This window comes from Postia placenta, assembly GCF_002117355.1.
Source record: "Postia placenta MAD-698-R-SB12 unplaced genomic scaffold POSPLAscaffold_24, whole genome shotgun sequence".
In the NCBI taxonomy this organism is placed as follows: Eukaryota; Fungi; Basidiomycota; class Agaricomycetes; order Polyporales; family Adustoporiaceae; genus Rhodonia; species Rhodonia placenta.
This window is the reverse complement of record NW_020169855.1, coordinates 258,729-281,553: the sequence shown is the minus strand read 5'-3', so window position 1 is coordinate 281,553 and position 22,825 is coordinate 258,729. Positions and strand designations below refer to the sequence as shown.

The 22,825-nt window shown below is 54.7% G+C and overlaps 6 protein-coding genes across 6 annotated transcripts; 2 read left to right on the top strand and 4 right to left on the bottom strand.

Annotated features, from left to right (window-relative positions):
* Positions 1–88: 88 nt before the first annotated feature.
* Positions 89–1,052, bottom strand: POSPLADRAFT_1160635 (hypothetical protein; the record flags this gene model as incomplete). Its single annotated transcript, XM_024487573.1, has 4 exons — positions 89–297; positions 364–397; positions 450–623; positions 681–1,052. Coding segments are annotated over 4 exons (789 nt in total), but the record flags the coding sequence as incomplete, so codon positions are not given.
* Positions 1,053–7,504: 6,452 nt separating this feature from the next.
* POSPLADRAFT_1097949 (hypothetical protein) lies at positions 7,505–8,569 on the bottom strand (the record flags this gene model as incomplete). Its single annotated transcript, XM_024483157.1, has 3 exons — positions 7,505–7,969; positions 8,087–8,172; positions 8,509–8,569. Coding segments are annotated over 3 exons (612 nt in total), but the record flags the coding sequence as incomplete, so codon positions are not given.
* A 1,146-nt stretch (positions 8,570–9,715) lies between these two features.
* POSPLADRAFT_1068184 (glycoside hydrolase family 5 protein) lies at positions 9,716–12,465 on the bottom strand (the record flags this gene model as incomplete). Its single annotated transcript, XM_024482277.1, has 3 exons — positions 9,716–11,930; positions 11,981–12,080; positions 12,131–12,465. The coding sequence occupies 3 exons, from the start codon at positions 12,463–12,465 to the stop codon at positions 9,729–9,731; spliced, it is 2,637 nt and encodes an 878-aa protein (XP_024333091.1). The 3' UTR covers positions 9,716–9,728.
* A 286-nt stretch (positions 12,466–12,751) lies between these two features.
* POSPLADRAFT_1160637 (hypothetical protein) lies at positions 12,752–14,338 on the bottom strand (the record flags this gene model as incomplete). The annotated part of the gene is made up of 7 exons (XM_024487574.1): positions 12,752–12,820; positions 12,885–13,062; positions 13,118–13,230; positions 13,287–13,405; positions 13,456–13,510; positions 13,564–13,866; positions 13,922–14,338. The coding sequence occupies 7 exons, from the start codon at positions 14,336–14,338 to the stop codon at positions 12,752–12,754; spliced, it is 1,254 nt and encodes a 417-aa protein (XP_024333090.1).
* A 1,384-nt stretch (positions 14,339–15,722) lies between these two features.
* Positions 15,723–16,908, top strand: POSPLADRAFT_1050811 (hypothetical protein; the record flags this gene model as incomplete). Its single annotated transcript, XM_024480073.1, has 5 exons — positions 15,723–15,846; positions 15,924–15,986; positions 16,098–16,125; positions 16,175–16,266; positions 16,577–16,908. The coding sequence occupies 5 exons, from the start codon at positions 15,723–15,725 to the stop codon at positions 16,906–16,908; spliced, it is 639 nt and encodes a 212-aa protein (XP_024333089.1).
* Positions 16,909–17,673: 765 nt separating this feature from the next.
* On the top strand, positions 17,674–21,024 carry POSPLADRAFT_1050809 (hypothetical protein; the record flags this gene model as incomplete). Its single annotated transcript, XM_024480072.1, has 13 exons — positions 17,674–17,724; positions 17,788–17,964; positions 18,043–18,116; positions 18,289–18,328; positions 18,391–18,537; positions 18,612–18,645; positions 19,009–19,198; positions 19,633–19,708; positions 19,736–19,792; positions 19,863–19,902; positions 19,943–20,024; positions 20,285–20,948; positions 21,007–21,024. The coding sequence occupies 13 exons, from the start codon at positions 17,674–17,676 to the stop codon at positions 21,022–21,024; spliced, it is 1,650 nt and encodes a 549-aa protein (XP_024333088.1).
* Between the last annotated feature and the right edge of the window lie 1,801 nt (positions 21,025–22,825).

Here is a 22,825-nt window from a genome sequence, read left to right as displayed (position 1 = left end):
TTGTCTCCACTAGCTTTGCTTGCCTCAGAATCCGCCAACAGTCCAACCGCCGTCGGCAACGATCACCTACCGAAAATCCTTAGCAATATTATCTTCCTTGTGGTGGGTGGCGCACCTTGTTCGTCATGTAGCCGTTCGACGCCAACAGCAGTACAATGTCCGCCATTTCCTCTGGGCGACCCAAGCGGCCTACAGGGATCTTGCTCTGTGAAATTTCTATTAGTTTACGAATCCTTCCACGAGGACTAGGAATATGCACCTTAGCATCGGGCGAGGGGTTAGCCATCATCGCGGTATCTGTCGAATTCGAAGATGAGGTGAGTGCCGGGTTGGGTGGAGGCGGTGTCGCTGGGTGACGTCTACCTTCGATGAGTGCCGGTGCAATTGCGTTGGTGGTCTGCGGTACATTGAGTTGTTGAAATATTATCTATCCGTCAAGGAACACTCACTATACCATCCTTTGCGTAGCGCAATGAGAGCCAGTGAACGAGACCATGCAGCGCGGACTTGGAAGATGCGTAGTGCGGGCCGATCACACCGCCGTTGCCTGCTGCGACACTAGACGCGAAGATGATGCGCCCCCACTGCTGGGACTCCATGTATGGCACACACAACTGGGCCAGCTGGAGCACAGGCGAGCAATTCATACATGTCAGATCTACGCTCGCTAACAGACTTACCGCGTAACTCGTGCCTGTGTTCGTGCGCCAGACTTCTTCAAAGACCTCGACGCTAATGTCCTTGATGTCCCCCGTGGGGCCAATCTTGGGGCCCGCAATGCCGTGGTTGGCGTAGAGTATGTCAGGATTTCCGAGTGTCTGCACGACCTCTGCATGTAGACGGCGCGCATCCTCGTAGCGCGACAGGTCCGCCTGGAAAGCGGCGAAGCGGGGCTGTACACCTGCTGGGGCGAGCGCGTGCAGGTAGTTTATGAGGGTCTCGGCCTTAGCCACGGAGGAGGGCGCGTTGTAGTGCACCGCGATGGAGCAGCCGACGCGCGCAAAGGCCTTGGCGGTTGCCTGGCCGATTCCACCGCTGGGAGAGGTCAACAGTGAGCGCGAAATGAGTCTGCGGGCGTCCTTACGTGCAGCCGGTGATGAGTATAAGCTTGCCCTTGAGAGAGGTGCCGACGCCTGCCATGTTCGAGTCGCTCTCCGTGCTCGTGTTGGAATGAAGCTTATCGCGGATCTTGTCGAGCATACGGGCAAGGAAGGGGATATGTATGTTTGCCCACGGGCAGGGTCATCGTGACTTTATACTCGTTCCTCGGCATGCTAGCTGGGCTCGATCCGAGATGGAGTTTCCGAGCATCTGGCTGTGGGATTACTCGATGACGTTGAACTGAGCCGCAAAGGGGAAGAGGAGACGGGACGGAGGTCCGACGTTGGGATGAGTCTCCATCGAACTTATTCATAGCACCGCTGTGCCACACCTCGCCACTGATTGCAATGGCAAATTGGCCTGCACCATTGATATTGAGCAAAAGATGACATACTATCATTACACTCCCCCGGAAATGGGTACATTCCGCGCCGGCGTGAGAACTGGCACAAACCTTCTGTAATAAACATTAGGACCGTTCAACATTGCCGCTTAAATCTCGCTGGAAAACAAGCGATGTTTAAGCGGCCAAAAGCAGCGAGCAGAATCTGAGCTCCCTTCCTCGAACAGCGACATTCAAGCAACTGCTTGTCGCAAGCGCTCGCAGATTCTGGCTTACGGCCACGTCACACTTGCATGATTCGCCAACCTGGCTGGTCAGCACTTCGTGAGCCGAGAACGTGATCAAATCACGGCTACGTCACGCTTAGTCATTTGTGACACTTTCAGCAACCTTTCAGCGACCTTCAGCCACATTTGGGTGCTCAAAAGCAGCAAAAAGTCAGGCCCCGTGCAACTTCCCTAAAGGTAAGGCCCTCTGGTAGCATTTTTCAGAGCCCGAAAAAGCCCATATCCTTGTCCTAGTTAGCTTTTTTCGGCCACAAACAGGGGCAAAAAACTGTCAACATCTGCAAATTCGATGATGCCTACACGGGTCTTGCATAGCCCATGTAGGTCCCATAGGCATATTGCCAGCCCCCCATCTACAGGAGTCCTGTGTAGTGCGGCGGTCCTACAGGAGGAGTCTGTAGCCTGGGAGTCATGTAGACATGTAGGCACACATAGACAAAGATGGATCCCGATTGCCGTCATTACATTACGCACCCTAATCTAGCTCGCTGCTTGGTAATATAATATAATTGTCAAACATGTTGAACCGAACCGGAAATATAAATCAATTCGTATGCATCTATGTTTACTGTGATACAGTACATATTTTTTATTCAGGCTACTCGGGTTTAAACTCCATACAGTGTAGGTACATGTAGAGTGTAACCAAGCTGGCAGCGGCTCTTAATAATGGACTCCACATGCACAGTCGAACCTGAACAGCGAAATACAGGTTGCACGGTGTCCTTGTCCTACGAGTTTTGAGACAACTAAGTGCTCCTCGCCAACAGCGCTGGGGGCGGTCGGCAGACGCCACGGTGGTGGTCCAACAATGAGGCAAACAAAAAAAATAGAAAGCTGGCTATTGGCACCCCCATCTGATCCTGTGCTTCATGCTGGGCGACCGGTGGCTTGAGACAGGGCAGGAATGATGGGGTACCAGGGGCCAGGTTGCACCACTCAGTGAAATTGGTGAAGTTTTCGCAATTGTCGCGACTTGAGGTCAAGCGACAGGGGAATACCTGAAAGCGGGGGGCGTTCGACTAGATCTCACCGAAGCGATGGTGAGCTAAGCTCAAACCTAAGGCTAGGGACAAGTAAAATGTATTAGTTAGTGAGGTAAGAAAGGATACAACTGAGGGCTTACTGACCTAGGGACAAGAGGTCGAAACTGAGGTCCCTAGGGCAGCAGAGGCCGGCTTATATACATGGGGAGATAAGGGCAGGCTGTGCGCGTTGGTCCGTGCGCAGCTGGTCCGTGCGCAGCATGCTGACGCGGCCCCGGGGGCCAGTGAGTCAGAGCGGCTGTGTCAGCGGAGCCCGAGCTGTGCCGTGCGCTGCCGCCCCATCTAATCTAATCGTACAGTAGATAGTGACGCGTCCATATCAGGCAGGTATTACAGAGGTCGTGGGTTCGAGCCCGCGAAAAGGAAAAATTAAAAAACGGCTAGGCGCCGTACCAACTCGTGACATTACCCCCCCCTCAACGGCACATGACCTCATGCGAGGCGCCCTTGCCCATCTCCCATCCGGAGCGGCATCGTGCTTCAGTCAGCGGCAAAGGCATTGGCTGAAAGTTGAGACCACCAAAGGTAGCAGCGTTGAGTCGACGAGGGGCGTTTGGGTTCTTCCGGTGGAAGTTGGCTATGAGGGCCGGCGCATTGGCAACGTTGCGCGCCGGTTCCCATGACGTATGCGAGTCGTCATAACCTTTCCACTTGACGAGGTATTGTAGCTGACGCCGGAAGATCCGCGAATCCTTGATCCGTTCAACCTCGTACTCCTCGTCGCCCTCAACCTCGATTGCAGGCGGCTCCTCCGGCTCCCGGCCCGGGATATCGCTACGCGTGTACTTGCTCAGCAAGGAGACATGGAATACCGGGTGCACCGGCACTGACTTCGGCAGGATTAATTCATAATCCAAGTCTCCGAGCTTTTGCCGCACGACATATGGTCCAAGGCGCTTGGGACTGAGCTTCTTGCTTGGCTGTTTCAGCTTAAGGTTCCGGGCATCAAGCCAGACCTTGTCCCCCGGCGCAAAGACCGGTGCCTCCTGCACGTGCTTATCGTAGTACACTTTCATACGCTCGGCTGACAGCTCGAGCGCAGAGCGCGTGTCATCGCGAATCTCCTTCAGGATCTTAAGTCGATCGGCGGCCGCAGGCATCGCAGACATCGGATTGATCCGCACTTGGATCTCAGGATGGTACCCCTGGTGCAGGAAGAAAGGGGAGTGCCCGGTCGCGGAGTGAACTCGGTTGTTCAGTGCGAACTCCACGAGCGGCAACTGCTTCGCCCAATCATCCTGCCTGTGGCTTGTGAAGGCACGCAGGTACTGCTCGATCTCCTGATTCCAGCGCTCAGTCTGGCCATCTGTCTGAGGGTGAAACACTGTAGACAGTGCCGGCTCGATCCCTAGTCCTTTGTACACCGCATGGAGATACTTTGAAGCGAACTGGGGACCTCGGTCTGATATGACCTTGGCCGGGGCCCCATGATGCTTGAACACATCGCGGATGTACAGGTCTGCCGCACCTTCTGCCGTCAGGGTCTCATGACAGGCGGAGAAGTGGACCTGCTTGGTAAAGCGGTCGGCGGTAACCAGGATCGAGTCGAATCCATCAGACTTTGGCAAGCCGACGATCATATCGGTCGTGATGATCTGCCACGGGCGTTCGGGGATCTCATTTGGCTTCAGCGGACCCTGGGGTTTGGCTGGGAATGTCTTGGTACGGTTGCACACGTCACAGGTGCTTACGTATTCATTGACAAACTTGGACATCCCAGGCCACCAGTAGTTCCGCGACACAAGCTCAAGGGTTTTGGCACGACCGCCATGTCCGGCGATCGGCGAGTCGTGGTGGATCTTGACTATATCCCGCCGGAGCTCCGCATTCTTTGGGACGTATACGCATCCGCGAAACAGCAAAAGCCCTTGTTCGGCATTCCACTCCTCGAAACCCCTTTGCAGCCGGGGTGGCCCGAGGTCCTGTACCTTTTCTAGGGCCTCGGCCACCTCTCAATCCTTCTCCGAACATTCCCTGATGCGCTTCAGAAGCGACTGATCGGCCGTCACCGAGGCATGACCGCGCCTGGCGGAGGCGATGCGGAAGCGCTCTGGTTTGAGAACTACCTGATTGGTGTCATCATCCTCATCGCCAATCTGATTGTCTAATCGGCGCGATAGGGCATCAGCCTTTCCGTTCGACGTTCCGGCCTTGTGTGTGATGCGGAAGTCGAAGCGGGCCAGGAACAGCGACCATCGCGCTTGACAACGCGTGAGATGCTGGGACGTGCGCCAGTATTCGAGGTTCTTATGATCGGTTACGATCTCGAACTGATTGGGTAACCCCTCGAGATAGTGGCGCCAATCATCTAGTGCCTCAATGATCGCGAGCATCTCCTTATCGTAGATCTCGTAATTACGCTGGGCAGGGTCCATAGCGTGAGATCAGTAGGCGATGGGGTGCCATTTGCCGTCGTCCTGCTTCTGCATCAGCACGCCGCCAGTGGCGTAGCCTGAGACATCAACCTCAATATGCGTCTCTCGATTGGGATCGTACAGCGCTAGGACGGGAGTCGTCGCGAAGAGCCGCTTGAGCTCGTCAAAGGCGTGCTGCTCCTCTTCGCCCCAATGCCATGGGTCGTTCCCTGTGAGCCGGTCGAGTGGTCGCGAGATCTTAGCGAAGTCCTTAATGAAGCGGCGGTAGAAGTTGGAGAACCCCCGGAACTTCTGGACATCTTTCTTGTTCCGGGGTACCGGCCACTCATTAATTCCTTTTAGCTTCGTGGGATCCATCGCTACCTCATCGCCACCGAACACATAACCGACGTAGTCGACCTTAGGGACGTCCCATTCGCATTTCTCAGGCTTCAGGAATAGATCATTATCCTGAAGGCGTCGCAGAACCTCACGTGTGACCTTCTCATGCTCCTCCTTGTTGGTGGAGAAGATGAGTATATCGTCCAGGTACACAAGGATCTTTCCACTGATGATAAGATCATGGAAGATCTCATTCATCATGGCCTGGAAGGTCGCAGGGGAATTGGTGAGGCCGAAGAACATTACCAGGGGTTCGTACAGCCCCCGGTTAGTTACGAAGGCGGCTTTCCATTCGTCACCAGCTTTGATCCGGACATTGTTATAGCCCCATCTAACATCGAACTTGGTGAAGAGTGTGGCGCCACGCAGGTTATCTACCATCTCGGCGATCAGCGGCAGCGGATAGCGATTTTTGACGGTGATCGCGTTTAACCGACGGTAGTCCTGCACAGGTCGAAGTGTCCCTTCTTTCTTTTTGATGAAGAAGAAAGGGGACGAGATGGGCGACTTCGACTCCCGTATGTAGCCCTTCGCTAGTTGCTCCTTGAGGAACTTGTCAAGCTCCTCCTACTCGTTGTTCGACAGGGGGTACACCTTCGAATGGAATGTCGAATAGCCGGGTACGAGTTCGATTGCGTGATCATACGGCTTTCTTTCGGGTAACCGTTCTGATGCTTCCTTGGAGAAGACATTCAGGAACTCATGGTACTGTTTAGGTACCGACTCTTCGGCAGTCTTAACGACCTTCTTTTTGATCTCCTCCTCAGCAAACAGCTGGGAGTACGTATGTCCTGCTGCGACGAACAGCTGAGGAGCGCCGGGAAGCGTGATGCCTTGCTCCCAGGCTTCGATCAAGTCGGCCTCATCCCACTCTACCTCCACTGGATCTTCCTCGGGTTCAAAGTCCGGGAGTACCTTACTCCGGCAGGTGCCTATAACCAACCGTTTGGACTTCGGCGAACGCCTGCGCGCCGTGGGCCTGACCCCCGTATCACGCGCAGTCGCCGCTTGCTCCATTCGGCCAGTCCTCCTGGCACTGCACGTTTCAGGGCATCGCGACAATTTGAGGGAGCCCTTCTCCCAATCTATTTCGGAGTTGTGCTCGCGTAGCCAATCCAACCCGACGATCACATCCTCTGGACCGATGTCCGTGACCGTAAACACCGTCTTCTCGACGTGTTCTCCTATGTGCATCTGTAGTACTGCTACTTCCGAGATGCTTCCGTCCTTGTTCAGGGTACCGTCAATATTGTACAGCGGAATTGGTTCCTTCAACTTCCGCGTCTGTACCTTATTTTCTACAATAAATCGCTTGTTGATAAACTTCGTGGTGGCTCCGCTGTCCACCATAGCGATTATGTCCTTGTGCTGTTTTTTCCCTTGGAGTCGAACTGGAATGTGAAAATGCTGGGACCCCTGGTCCAGCTCGTACACCATTGCAGTCGACAATACGTTATATTTATTACATGATGATACTTGCGGCCCGACGCGTGCGGCACGAAGCGCGGACCGGGCCCTAAAGGCGGCGGCAAAGGCTGCTTCGTTTGCGAACGGGGTTGTGGCCCCTTGCACACCCACCTGCACCGATGCGAGCTGGGCAAAGTAGGGAGTGGCCCAGGCGCGGGCATCTCCATCGAGCAGGCTGAGTGCGACCTGCACCTTAAGCTCGATGGTGGTCAACGACGTGTTGACCAGCCAGTAGATGCGCAACTGTGAGAGGAACCGGTTGCATTCGATGACGGTCTTGCCATCGTAGCGGAGCGGGAGGAGGAGTTTCAGAGTCTCCTTATCGGGGGCGGCTGCAGGAGAGGACATTATCGGTGTCGGGGGGGACGGAGGACGCTGCGGGGGCGGAGGCGGCTGTGGTGGCCCTCCGCTGGTCGAACTTTGAGAGGAGCGAGTGCTCGAGCGGCCTCTCGGCGGAGTCGGCGGTGAAGGCGCCGGAGAAAGTTCGGCGGGGGGGTCACGTACGTCAGGGACTGCTGACGCGGGGGTGAGCGCTGTCAGCGAGGCGGACCCAGTAGAATCCTCGGACTCGGACTCCGAGATTCCTTCTTCACCTGCACCCTCCTCAGGCTCAGGCTCTGGCGCAGGGTCTGGAGGGAGATCTCCTCGAGCTTGACTGGACTCGGCGACAGTTTGGGGAAGGCGGGAGGTAGGGGAGACAGGGCGAGAGTGCCGCGAGGCAGATCGAGATGCGAGGGTGCTTCGGGGTCCGAGCGGGTGTTGCGCTTGTCGGATCGCTTTGTAGCGAGGGTAATCCTCCTCGATCGATCGGGGTGTCCGGTTGGGGCACGGCTGCTGCTCGCAACGATAAAGGACAGTCTCAGGGCCGTCTGGGATGTAGACGTCGATGAGATCCTGGGAGTCGAATGCGTGGATCTGGCCTTGGCAGGCAGCCACGTTGGATGGGGGGAGGACGGGGAGGTGCGCGTACTAAAATGACCGTACTACACTAGCTTACGCTACGGCGCCCGAGAAGACCCTGAGGTTCGCAGTTCACGTGGGGCCCAGTACTGCTTTTGACTATTATGCAGCAAGAACCTAGTCCACGCGTCCGTGAGGACAAACACCGCCCACTGAAGTGCAGGTGTTGAAGAGTTCGTTCCTCGAGGGGTGGCGATGTATGGTAATGCTATCTATGTATCGTATGTACCGTGAAGTATTGTAGGGGTGCGCACCACCTGACCTATAGGAAGTGAGTGTGAGTGTTTGGGTTCCGATGAACGCCGGCCGCTATGGAGTTTTGACCTAATGTCGCAACTTGAGGTCAAGCGACAGGGGAATACCTGAAAGCGGGGGGCGTTCGACTAGATCTCACCGAAGCGATGGTGAGCTAAGCTCAAACCTAAGGCTAGGGACAAGTAAAATGTATTAGTTAGTGAGGTAAGAAAGGATACAACTGAGGGCTTACTGACCTAGGGACAAGAGGTCGAAACTGAGGTCCCTAGGGCAGCAGAGGCCGGCTTATATACATGGGGAGATAAGGGCAGGCTGTGCGCGTTGGTCCGTGCGCAGCTGGTCCGTGCGCAGCATGCTGACGCGGCCCCGGGGGCCGGTGAGTCAGAGCGGCTGTGTCAGCGGAGCCCGAGCTGTGCCGTGCGCTGCCGCCCCATCTAATCTAATCGTACAGTAGATAGTGACGTGTCCATATCAGGCAGGTATTACAGAGGTCGCGGGTTCGAGCCCGCGAAAAGGAAAAAATTAAAAAACGGCTAGGCGCCGTACCAAGTCGTGACAGCAATACAGTACAGCAGGACTATGACTGCAGAGCCTAGCAGTGCTCACCCATGGTGTGTCGCGACTTGAGGTCAAGCGACAGGGGAAGATCTGAAGGCTGGGGGTGTCCGACTAAATCTCACCGAAGTGATGGTGAGCAGCACTCAAACCTAAGGCTAGGGACAAGTAAGTTAGCATTGGAAAGTTAAGTAAGTACATGAGCTTACTGACCTAGGGACAAGAGGTCGAAACTGAGGTCTCTAGGGCAGCAGAGGCAGGCTTATATACAGGGGAGTTTAGGGGAGGCTGTGCACAGCTGGTCCATGTGCAGCATGCCGACGCGGCCCCGGGGGCCGGTGAGTCAGAGCGGCTGTGTCAGCGGAGCCCGAGCTGTGCCATGCACTGCTGTCCTATCTAATCTAATTGTACAGTAGATATGATGCGTCCATATCAGGCAAGTAGTACAGAGGTCGCGGGTTCGAGTCTGCGAAAAGGAAAAAATTAAAAAATGGCTAGACGCCGTACCAAGTCGTGACATGGTGCTTGCTTGCAGCAAAATTGTTGTTGGACAGGTTGCCATCCTGTGCAGCTGGCGACAGCTCATTCCTGAGTGAGGCCCGTAGTCTGTAGTCAAGGTCAGATGATGGCATGAAAAGGGGACTTGGACACTCACCTAACAATCTGCAGTAGCTCCTGCTGCATGTGCGTATGAGCTTGTGAATGTTGCACCGAGTATTTGGCACATTGGTGCAGTGAGTGGACTCATGTTTCAAGTAGCAGTCCATATGCCACACTTTGTAGCTCAACAGATTTTGTTCTCTACTCTAAGCAGTCTTCCCAATTAGGAAGGCAGTGGTTGCTGATCAAGTTGTGCCAATCAGGTAAGTAACTGGCTTACATGGGTGCCATGGTGCTAGATAACATACTGTACGATGTCCCAGCTCACAAAGGAGAATCCAAAAAGCATTTGGCATCCTCACATGAGTACACAACAACACTCACGCAACATACTACACCATCGCTCCCAAAGACCGCGGCGAGCGATGGCAGCCTCCTCCATGGTTGTGATCGCCCCACCCTGCCGCGTGACGACGATAGTGTATTCGCACTCAGGCTCCCCGGGTGCAGGGATCGGGTACCACCATTTCAGGATCTGACCGCTGACTTCCCAGCGCCCGGCAGACACCTTGACCGACAGCTGCTCCGACGCCGAGTCGAAGAGCCTGGAGAGGCTGGCCGATCCAGAAGGTGCAGACGGAATGGCAAGCTGCGCTGAGGACGCGTTGCGTGAGACGGATGGACTCGAGTCCTTCGACAGAGATCCTTCCGGAGTCATCGTCGCGGCGCCATCGCATTCCTGCTCTCGGTCCGAGAACCGAGCGACGAGCGAGTCGCTCGCGTAGTGGACGAGCGGGATATAGATCTCTGTCGCGAGGCCGTCATCCGCAGACGCGGAGATCCCCTGTGGTCGCAGGGCGTCCTCCGCGCGTACGAGTACGGTGCACTTGAATTCCGCCTTCGCGAGGTTAAACTGGATGTCTTTGGGTGCGCCGACGACTGCCACTGGGTACGGACGGCAGAACGCCTTCGCGGCTCTCGATCCGTCTGTCAGGAAGTCGTATGCGTTTTCCCACCTCGAGAATGACGCGATCTCCCGGCTAGGCGTAAGCGTCCCGTCGCTCGACCCCTCTGGCGCATCAGCCAGAGTAGAAAGTGACAAGGCTGATGTCGTCGCTGAGCGCGTCGTGACTATAACATCTTTCTTTAGTAGACCCGTCGACGAAGCGCCGCCCAGCTCCATCTTATAGTCGCTTCTCGGCCGCAGGTCTTCGGGACTCCAGAGGCTCAAGTCTTCCATGTTCCACCCGTCGCCCCATTGATGCGAGTTGTCCGGGCAATAGTTCCAGATAGTGTAGTTCAGCGCGTTGGGGCCGTCAGCAGCGTTAAGGCTAGCGTCCAGCGCTTTCTGCTGACTCGAGTAGTCGCCCTTGTATTTACCCCCGTCCGTATATCCGTAAGATCTCTTCCCGTCCATATCGTACGGGATTCCAATCTCGCCAATGATGGTTGGGTACGGGCCCAGGATAGGCGCATCGTCCTTGAGTATCCCGAGCTGCTCTTGGAGCGATTTCCGGATGGCACTTTCTCCGATCTTAACGGCAGGGAGCGTGGAGGAGTACTTGCCTCGCAAAAGGCCTAGCGCGTCGGCGTTGAACCAGTTCCAATGCCGTGTAATGAGCGTCAGCCCGTCGTAGTAGTGTGCCGAGTAGCAGCAGCGGCCCCGCAGGAGCTCCTCGCCGATAGCAGGTGGTTGAGCGAACACGGGCGGGGCGACGAACATGATGGACTCTGGGTGCGACTGTCGTAGCCGTGTGGCAAACGCTTGCCAGTGCGGCAGCCAGTACGTCTCGATGAAGTGCGCGGAATGGTTGGTGACAAAGGGTGGCGTTTTGAAATAGTCGGGGACGAGCACGTCGCCCGTCTCCACGTCCCACACGCCGTGCTGGGCCCATATGCATGTCCCCAGCTGCCAGCCCGGGTCACGCCGCCAGCCCCAGCGCGGGTGTACGCCGTCAGGCTCGCTTTCCGGATCTGCCCACACCTTCAGCCCACGCGGATCGATCGTCACGGAGCCATCCCGGCTGGGGCCCATCGAGCCGAACTTCCAATTGTCGACTGTCTGGGCCCGGCCCATGCCTAGGCGGAATGACTGCGCCGGCGTTGGGAACGTGCCCTTTTTCAGCGTCGACGTCTGCTTCGTCGGCACGGTATTCAGGTCGTCGTACCCGCAGAAGCCCTCGTACGGCTCGTTCATGCTGTCCCACCCGATCACGCACTCGTCGAGCAGGTCCCCGGCGTCGCGGATGCGGTCTGCGAGCGCGCTGAAAGCCGCGATGTAGTGGCTCTGCAAGTAATCCTGGATGTTCTGTCCGTCGATGACGCACTTTGGCGCAAAGACGCGTCCGGCGAAGAACAGCGTGAAGAGTGTCTGCGACGCGAGACGCCCGTAATTCGTGCCCCAGATCATCGCGGGGAAGTTGACGGGATCGGGTTCGGAGGCAGTGGGATATTCACAATGGACGATTGCTGCCTGAGTGGGCGTGAAATGACGCGCATTCAGCCCAGAGGCCGGAAGCGTCCAGTACGGTGCTCCCGACCCTCCTGAGAAGCGAGACCACTGCGCGGGCGGTGAGCAACTGCAGACTACGAAGGGCACACAATACGCACGATATCTTGATGAGGGTCCATGTATACTTTGAAGCCGTACTCCTTGCACTTGCGGAGGACCTGTACAGTATAGTCCATAAACTCATCGTCGAGCTGCCCACTGGTCAGTGGTCAGAACACAGCCATACGACATTACACTGACATGCTCACGGTCCGGCATGTTCAAGGGCCTCCCATGTTACGACGTATCGGAGCATGTTGTAGCCCCACCCCCTCAATCGAGCGAGGTGCACATCCGCTGAGCCATCCTCGAGGTTGAGCGGGCGCCCAATGAAGCTGCCCTCGCCGCTCTCGCCAGATTCCCAGAAGTCGTCGAGGATGTAGGAAGGCTTGCCTGCTGGCGCCTTGTCCGCGCCTGAGAGATTGACACCGCGTAGCAGGAGCGTGCGACCAGCGTTATCGACGAAGCTGCTCTCAATGGTGTGGATGAAGTAGGGCGGGACAGCGGTTCCCGTTGCGGGAGAAACTGACGGCACGCGAGGCATATCTTCGACGCTGCTGAGGTGCTGCTCGACAACGACCTCGAAGTAGCGAGTTAGGGAGAGCAGAACGCTGGCGACGAGGAAGACCTGTGTAAAGTGGTGCCACCTCGGCAGCCCGATATACCTCCGATGCGCAGTCAAATTCAATATCAATTTCAACTTACCCCGCAAACCGGGGAAGCCGGATTAGCTTTCATGGAACGCTATCGTACGCAGATAATCATAGTGTAGTACACGAGTATAGACCGAGAATTATATAGTACAAGCCCAGACATGGATGTAACACCTCTCAAGGAATCGACGCGCACATGGCCACCGACGCGTTACGGAAGTCGCCAAACTCCCAATTGTGGCAATCCTGTAGTACGTTGAAGTGAGTAACGAACAGTTCACGCATTTACACGACGGCAAACGATGCTCACCACACAATCTTCTTCTTCGTAGAACCCCGGGATCGTCATGTTGATACCACTGTCCTCGTTGTCCCAATCCTCGGCTAGCAGTCTGTCGACTATGACATGGATGCCATGTGTTCGCGCGTCGACTGACCAGCCCAGCTTTGAGACGGTGTCATAGCGGATGACCTTGCCTATGTGGCATCTGTACAAATAGCTCGTCAAAAAGGTCATCTCCAAACAACGAAGAAAAGCCGAACCCGGTCTCGAGCGCAAAGCCCGCAATGGCGCAAACGGATCTTACACCTGTACAAGTACCTTGAGGAATAGGATCGGCCGTGTGATAGACGTGCGTGACGTGTTGCGTCGAAGGCTGCGAATCCGTCTGTCAGTCGTCTTTGTACAGAACGACATATAGAAAGGACTCACAGGAGAAGGCAAGTGAAGCCGTTTGGCGGCGAGCTTGTCACCTGGAGCCTCAAACGCAACTGCGGGGACACCGAATGTGACACCAACAAGCGACCCGAGCGAGCCTCCCAGAGAGTGGCCTGAAAACATTAGTCGGATCACATATAGGAGACAAAGTCACCATGCGTACCAACCAGCCAAATATTAGAGTTAGGATACATATACGTTACGTTGTTGTACAAATTCTGGTAGATTGATCAACATGCGTCTTGTATGGATGGACGGCGGCACAACTTACAACTCCCACAGAGTAAAACAAACTATCCTCTGCCAGGCTCTTCTCCAAGCAGCCTTGGTCACACTTATAATTGCCTTCATAGCACCCGCACACGGTCGACCAAGTCGGGCCGACTCGCGCGCAGCAGCAGGAGAACAGAAGATTATCGTTGAGCTTGTCCTTCCGAGTCGTCGGGCCTCCGCCGCCTGTATACCACCCAGCGGAGGTGCCTTTCACAGAAATGACCACCGTCGAATTATCGGGTGTCGCAAAGATGTGGCCGCGGAAGCCATCAGCGTCTGGTTCCCATCCGAAGGGATAGCTCTGCAGCACAACAAGGTCTCTCTCTGCGCAGGGCTTATTGATATAGCAGACGTACGTTGTTCCATTCAGCGCCGAGGTCGTACCATTCTTTGTCGGTGGGCTCTTGGTATGCATTTGCGGCCATCTTAGCCAAGGTCTGTAGAGTCTGCCGGTTCGTCACATCAGGCCCCTCGACTTCCGTCTCGTCCCACGGAATCGTACTCGACTGTCTGAACCTTGCGCTCATAAAGTCTGCCACAGAGGCAGGTCGGTGGACTTTGACACGACTGGACGTTAGGGTGAAGTCCTGTTGGGTCAAGGCGGATGACACTGTATCTCGGAAGACCACGCGATCATGATAAGACAGCCCGTGCTCATGCCGCAGTTCGAATGCGAGACTCTGCGGGTGGAAAGGCTCGGACAGGGGCTCCTTCGACCAGACAAGCGACGCGATGAGATACTGAAGGGCGCTCGGAAGCAAACCAGAGAGCATGTCAGGAGATACGCGCTCCGTGTAATGCAGATTCTAAGTGAGAAATGACACGGGAAACTGAAGACTACTGGTGGTTTGCGCCGGGGTAGCAGAGGTGATTGTCTATGTACAGTCAAGTAGGTCTTGAGCAAGGTACCCCCAAGTAGAAGGCGATTCTCACGATGTGACCAAATTGTGACCAACGCGAGCCGACGCGTAGCTGCCCGTGACGGGACGCGACTTGCACCAAGAACTGCGGTGAGTATTTCTGAATTCGAGAGGATGCTCTTGTTCACCCAATAACCTGTATGGATGTTCGCGTAGTGCAGAGACGTTTGACGTTAAAACGCGAACCATTGTCTCCAGACCTGGAAGACGAGCCCGCTTGCACTGTGTTCAGTAGCGCACTTCGGAACCCAATTGCAGACTTGTAAGTACCCAATCGCAGACTAACAACCTGTCTGGCCCGTTATGTATACACTCTTGTATGCCGCCACCTCTCATGTACCACCACCTCTTGTGTGCTGCCACCGACCATCCTATGCAGGAACGCGGCGAGCGTCACAAACGCCAAACTTCTGGCAAATAACTTCTTGTTCGCTACCTTGAATCCGACCATCTGTCGGAGTCCACGCCCAACGTCTATTTCTGCTATACACTGCTCAGACAACCCGTGCAAGGTCACTTGTACCTAGTTCGCGACCGTTGAGACCGTTGTAAGGACGAATGGAAGCGCGACATTACCTCTCCGCTCGCCCACGCTCTGCTGCTTCTTGCAACTCATAACCTATCATCTCTAGCTTGCATAAAGCGGAGAACTTCAAATGTATGTTTTCGAGGAACCTTGCCAGCACTGGCTAGCGGTACATCCGAACAAGCGGCCTCCGACAGAGAGCGACGCACATGCCACTGCGGGATGTTAAGGGAGCACCTCTAATCTCAGTGCTCAACGCCACTACAAAGGCGGACGTCGATGCGGAGCTGCAGGCGGACGTGTATCTGCGGCTGACTGGGTTGCCATTCGCTTTCCGAGCTCCTGAGCGAGTAGTACCGCCGCTGCGGACAGTTATCTGGATATTCGATCACGGTCTCGTGCTTCTTGCAACTGTGTTCTTCTTCGCGTGCTATTCTCGCCGGTACCTTGCGCTGGGCTGTCAAAATATTCTTATGGAGGAACGTTCGGGGATGAAAGCAGCCCGACGGACACTCATAGTGTCCTATTGAATAATATACCAGTGGTAACAAGCTTTGACCAACGACTGCTCGAGATTGATGGGGCCACGAATGCGCACGCAGCTCGCTTAATGACATGACGTTGTATGATTTAAAGACGGCGACGACTATGCATGAGACTGCAGTCCCTCCAGACGACTCCAAGGAATCCCCCGGGCAATTCAGAGCCAGTATGCTTTCCTCTGCTTGGCTGTGGCTGGCACTTGCCTTCGCCTCTATCTTTACCCTCTCTGCTAAGGACATTCTCCTTACCAATGACGATGGCTTGGTTGTTGCACAAATAAGTGCACAGTACCGTGAGTTGACCAAGGCCGGATTCAACATATGTTCTCAGAATGCTGTTTAGTTTGATCTAGACTGACCGCTCGCGTAGGTGGTGCTCTCATGTCCTTCCGAGGACAAGTCTGGAACGGGGTCCAGAACTACTACACCCACAGTGCTCAAGGAGCCTTGCGAATATGACACCTGTCCCGTCGGGTCCCCGCCAGAGGGACCTGCTCCCAGCAACTATAATCCTTCTGCCTCGATTCACGTTGTGTGAATGCAGCCCGGGTAAATTACGTTAACGCGTATCCGTACGTTGAGGTTGTTTCAATATTTGTCGGTATCTCACTAAGAATATAGCGTCGATGCCGCCAACTACGGGATTAAGATACTGTCACCCAAGTTCTTCACTAAGGAACCCGACTTTGTCGATAGCGGCCCCAACATCGGCAGTGCGTACACAGGCCGTCCATCACGTCACGAAGCCACTGACCGCTGCGTTAATCAGACACCCTCGGCCTCGGCGCTCACGGGTCGAGCACTGTGTATGTGTTTGCCTCGGTATCGGACGTTTTACAGGTACATCTGACGCATCCATCACCTTCCACAGCGGTGCGGCCTGCGAAGCTTGGCGTTCCGTCCACCGCGTCCTCCGGCGATACCGGTGCCCACGTCTCCTATACGACACTCCAAAGCGATCCGACCGCGCCGTCTTCTGAGTCCTCGTGGATATATTCCGCGCTCACGACCTATTACATGCAGACGATCCTCGCACGAATGTCACACCGGGTGTGCCGCTCCTTCCTGAGGGCGTAACTGTGAACGTTAACTACCCCGCGATCGACGGCTGCATGAACCCGTCGGACTACAAGTGGGTGTTCTCGCGGAACCTCGCCAACATCGGACAGGAGGATATTCGGACGTGTGAGAGCACGGTGCTCCCTACCGAGAAAGACGACATTGCAGCGGGCGGATGTTTCATCAGTGTGTCGGTGTTAAAGGCGACTACCAAGGCGAAAGCGAATGCAGAATTACAGGCTGCAGTGTATCGCCAGCTGAACAAGCTGCCGTTCACCTGCCTTGCGAGCTCATGAGACCTGCGCTTATAGGAGACATAGTCTGTTAATGTGATTTCGACGACAACAATTACATCTTTACCACGGGCAATACCGGATACTGTGTGGATGTCAGAGTCCTGTCTTGCCGATCAGCTGTCCTACGCCGTACGACAGCTGTATGTCTCTGTTGCCATTCCATAAATCGTGCAAAAACGAGTCAACCTTTCCTCCATTCTATACAATGTGGATGGACACGAAATGCGTGAGTGCTGCTCTTTAAATTCGTGCCTCATGTGTTGTCCCCACTAATCCATCACACCCCGGAGGAGTATATTCTCGGACTTGTGCCTGCTCTCGATCTTGGACGGAGTATTTGCGCGGCTGCCGCTTTGTTTGGGCGCCGGTTGCTCCGCAGTTGATGCATACCACCGTTCGCTTGGTCGTGCACATGTTCGCTTTGTGCGGTTCAGCATGCTGCCGTGTTCGACTCGCCGAGTCTGGCCACCGTCCACGGGCTGACCCCCGAGAAGGGACCTGCGCGGGAGGAAGCGTCGAGGGCCCAGCAGAGCGGGCACGCGTGCATAGTCGGAACGCCTCTTAGGAACGTAATCTTGTCTACGGTCCAAGTACCAAGTGGAATCATATTTTGAACGAAGGAACGACCAGAATACAACACAAGAAGGTACACGCTTGAACGAATCAGCCCATCTACGCTGACGCAGAGTCGTTATCACTTTCTAGGCTTTTGGCTGCCTGAATCGCCGCCAAACGTCCGACAAGATCCTGCCACGACGACCATGCATGATCATCGAACATCAGGCGGCAATGACTGATGTCCAGGTAAGGGAACAGGCGATCTCAGAAGCGTGCTACAATGCATGCAGGGCCCTGTGGGCAAGATAATCTTATGTTAAGGATGCGCAGCTTGTGGCTGAAGATTGGATAGTCCTCCAGATCCATGGGCACGTTAGAGGCAACGATGGAGAGATCAAGGACCCGCAGGTCGGGGAAGTATCGAGCGAAGGGAACAAGAGCATCGACGGGGAGAACATTGGGCACCTCGACGTCCAATTCATAACGCAGGCACAGAGAGTCGATGTGGGGCCACACCCTGGCCATACGCTGCATGTCTTCTGATTTCAAGTTATTCGAACTCTTGCCGTCCATCAGAGCGACGGTGAGGTTGACGATGCTGTGAAGACCGAAAAGAAGCGGAATGAAGTCGATAAAAGGGATGACCTTGGGTTCATATAGGAGCGCGACAACGATGAACAATCGCTGCAGGGATAATGAGCATGTCTCCACCATTGTTTCTAGGCAGCGGTAGCAGTCTCGAAGCAGGTTCGGATAGTCGTCTTCAGCATAAAAATTCAAGGAGAGAATCTGTAAAACAGGTGTCTCTATAGCCATAAACAGATCCCTCAATCTTGCGGGGGTGTCAGAGACCACGAGATTGGTGAGTGCAGCGAAGCGACATCGAGGATGATTCTCCGCTGTTGTAATATAACAATTATGCAGCGTCAAATCTTCCAAGTTTTCGAGACAGGAAAGAGTCCTCAGAATCGCACCATCCAGACGTCTGCGAGCTCGAATCAAGTCCACACGCCGCAGCGCATGCCAGTGTTCGAGCGGTGCCTGAAGACAAAACAACGGGACGTACTCCATGCGGGTGACATTGACAGCTGGAGATGTTTCGGCCAGGACGCGAAAACGCTCGCTGACTGTGACTCAGTCTGCAGAATCCATGTCTTCCTCATGTTCAGAATCAGCGTTGTAATGCAGCTCTTGTAACCGGTTGCCGACGATGGTCAGGATACCGTATGCAGAGCAATATCCCACTAGGGCCTCTACGTTCGGGAGAAGAGGCATATGCCCGTTGCGCTGTGATAGCTGTGAGAAAGTGGCCGAAGACATATAACCGAAATATCCATAGATACGGTGGATCCGTCGAGCGTAAGCTTGGAATCTGGCCCAATCGCGATCGCAAGTCTCTCCGTCTAGATGCTAGTATTTTGTATAACGTCGAGTCAAAAAAACGAGGCGACATAACTTTATGAGATACTCACGTATGTCGGCAGTCCTGGTTTCGTTAGGGTGGGTAGAACACGGAGGAGGTTTTGTATATCATCTATATAGGCCCAGAGCGCATCAAGTGCAGGGTTCTTCAAGATCTTGCAGATACGGGCTGCACGACTCAATGCGCATTGATTTACTTGGAGAAATTCTCTGGGTGTCTTCTCGTCCGAGACCAGTTGTTGGAAAATGAGATGGAGGTTGTCGACGATCTGCAGAGCTTGATGCATTGGCGAAGTGTTGTAGGCTGCTTGTGAACTTCAAGGGGAGTGCGAGTGCGACCTGAATGACCTGTCGACTGGGAGTTAAGGGGCGGGATACACTGCAGTGGCAATGAAGTGAAGACGAGCAGCCACAGGCTGTGGCTGACTCCCATTGTCGCGTGGCGTAACGCGTCCGTGACATCTACATGCTGATCTCACGTTCAATCTGAGACATCCTGGCTGGGACTGAGCCTCTTCCCACCACGCCCCGGAGGAGTAAAAGCTCGGACTTATCACTGCTCTCGATCTTGGACAGTGATGCACCGACGCGTAGTTGTTCAGCTGTCAGTTTGTTTGGGCGCCGGTTACTTCCCCAGTTGATACATACCGGACTCGCTCGGTAATGCACACGTTCGTACGGTTATGCATATAGTATCTCAAGCCCTTTATGCGACTCAGTACGATGTCATGCTCGACTGATCAGGTCCAGCTACCGTCCACGGGCTGACCCCCGAAGACGGGTCTGCACGGGATCAGAGCTCTGGGGAGAATTCTCCGGGGTCCTGGCAGGGCGCATGTATATTTAGTCGGAACGTCTCTTGGGAACGTGGTCCCGTCTTAGCAATCGCTGTGTCGCGTATCTGGTGTGTAATCCTACATTCTGCCCATGGCTGCTGACTTCATCTGTTATCGAGCCCAGATTCTCAAGTGCAGCTGCACGGATTGGAAGCTGGCAATGCCTCGGTCAACCACCGTGAGTTCTGCCAGTGCAACTCGGAAACGAGTTCACGCAGATCAAGATCATGACGAAGAAAGCTCTTCAGAGGACATCAAAGGGTTCAAGGCCGCCGACCTTGAGCGGCATGAAGACCTCTGGTACGAAGATGGAAACATCGTAATCTCGTCCGGGAAGGTGGCATTCCGCGTACATAAAAGCATACTCTCTCGTCATTCTCCTACATTAGCGAAAGCTCTCACTCCAGCTCCTAAATCTGAGCAATTGGATGGCTGCCCCGTAGTGCGACTTTCAGATGCGGTCGAAGACATTACAAACCTGCTCTCGGTGCTCTACTATAGCAAAAAGGAGGCCATTTCCTCGTTTTTACATCCACGTTGTCATTAACTCTTGCCAGCAGGTATCGCATACATCATCAAGAGATGTCATTCCCATTCATCGTGTCTCTGTTGCGCATCGCCTTCAAGTATGATCTCGCAGATCTCTACAAGGATACATCAGTTCGTCTCAAGGCATACTATCCGACCACTTTGCCCGCATGGCGCGACGTATGTGCGACTAAACTTACTAAACCTTCTGCGGACTACGCGATTTTGGTGGTCAATATAGCGCGTTCTACCAACACCATGTCCATTCTCCCTGCCGCACTACTCCATTGTACCCGAGTGGCGTATGCGAAGTTCGTCAATGGAGTCCGTCAACCCGATGGTACTTTGGAGTCCTTATCTGCCGAAGATAAGGTCAGGGTGCTACAAGGTCACGACCGACTTCTGGCCGCTGTTCAGGATAGGGCTACGTGGTTATTTGATCTTGCGTGTAGCAGCGGGTGCTCTGGCAAAGACAAATGCAAGACTGCCTTATCGGAGCTACCTTCGCAGGCAATTAGAGAGGGCTTCTTTCACGTTATGTGGAATTTCTCAGCTCCCTTCAATCTCTCCGGACTCTGCCCTGCATGTCTGAGCATGGTACAGACTGCGTCAGATGAGATGATGCATTCTATCTGGCAGGATTTGCCAACCTTCATGGACGTCACAGTGGACCACTGGGGAAAGCTGTCAATGCAGGTAGTCATTAGTTGCAATCATTTGACTCCACTTCCGTGACTAACTATGTAACCTTTAGGAACTCGAGCAGACCTGATGGGTTATATCAGCATATACCAATACACCCGAGGTGTTCATCAAATGCAGAGGTCTTTGTGTTCGAAGTTGACTGCTTCTAATGACGCCTGTGTTGGAATTTGGGATTGTGGCGAGCGCATGCCATCGTATTTGGTGTTGTTCTTGTAGTACCTCACCGACTTTGCGCGACTCGGAGTCTTTGTGTGTTCCTTACGCATTCGAACAGAGCTCAAAGAAATGCGATATATCTTTGTCGATCATTCTCGCATCGGGTCTTAGATGAACTTCAATAGGGATTGGCAAACTAGGGTGTGTACAGAACTGTCACGACTTGGTACGGCGTCTAGCTGTTTTTTAAATTTTTCCTTTTTGCGGGCTCGAACCCGCGACCTCTGTACTACTTGCCTGATACGGACGCATCATATCTACTGTACAATTAGATTAGATAGGATGGCAGTGCGCGGCACAGCTCGGGCTCCTGTCGCGACTTGGGGTCAAGCAACTGGGGAAACCTAAAAAGCTGGGGGCGTCCGACTAATTCTCACCGAAGCGATGGTGAGCGAGGCTCAAACCTAAGGCTAGGGACAAGAAAATGTATTAGTTAGTATGAGTAAGAAAGTGGTGCAAAGGGATGCTTACTGACCTAGGGACAAGAGGTCGAAACTAAGGTCCCTAGGGCAGCAGAGGCCGGCTTATATACATGAGGAGATAAGGGCAGGCTGTGCGCGCTGGTCCGTGCGCAGCTGGTCCGTGCGCAGCATGCCGACGCGGCCACGGGGGCTGGTGAGTCAAAGCGGCTGTGTCAGCGGAGCCCGAGCTGTGCCGTGCACTGCCGCCCCATCTAATCTAATCGTACAGTAGATAATAACGCGTTCGTATCAGGCAAGTAGTACAGAGGTCGCGGGTTCGAGCCCGCAAAAAGGAAAAAATTAAAAAAACGGCTAGACGCCGTGCCAACTCGTGACATTACCCCCCCCTCAACGGCGCATGACCTCATGCGAGGCACCCTTGCCCATCTCCCACCTGGAGCGGCAGCGTGCTTCAGTCAGTGGCGAAGGCATTGGCTGGAAGTTGAGACCACCAAAGGTAGCAGCATTGAGGCGGCGAGGGGCGTTCGGGTTCTTCCGGTGGAAGTCGGCTATGAGGGCTGGTGCATTCGCAACATTGCGCGCCGGTTCCCATGACGTACGCGAGTCGTCATAACCCTTCCACTTGACGAGGTACTGCAGCTGACGCTGGAAGATCCTCGAATCCTTGATCCGCTCAACCTCGTACTCCTCGTCGCCCTCAACCTCAATCGCAGGCGGCTCCTCCGGCTCCCGGCCTGGGATATCGCTACGCGTGTACTTGCTGAGCAAGGAGACATGGAATACCGGGTGCACCGGTGATAGGCGCCAAGCCCCTCTGGGCCCCGATTCACCTCTTTTCGGCACTCGCATCCCGCCCGGCACTTCGACTCAGTCTCCCAACACTTCGATTTCGCCTTCGACGCTCTTCGACACCTTCGACGGTGCGCGACGCTTACTCGAAGCTCGGCACGGTCGTCCCGATGCCTCGTGCGTAGATCTCGGAACATCTTCCGCATTCGGCGAACAATAGGGCCACTTGACGCCGCTCGGCCAAGCGCGCGCTTCGCTCCAAGCCACACCGAAGTAGCCGGTCTTTCCCGATTAGGTATCGAACCTCGCGGCATGCCTTCACGACGGCTACCGGTCCGAAGTGGCCATATGTTGCTCTTCAGCTCCGCGTTCGGCATGACGTCATTCTACCGATGGACTTGGTATGTGCCCCTCGGTGAGGCAGCTTCTTGAGGAACAATG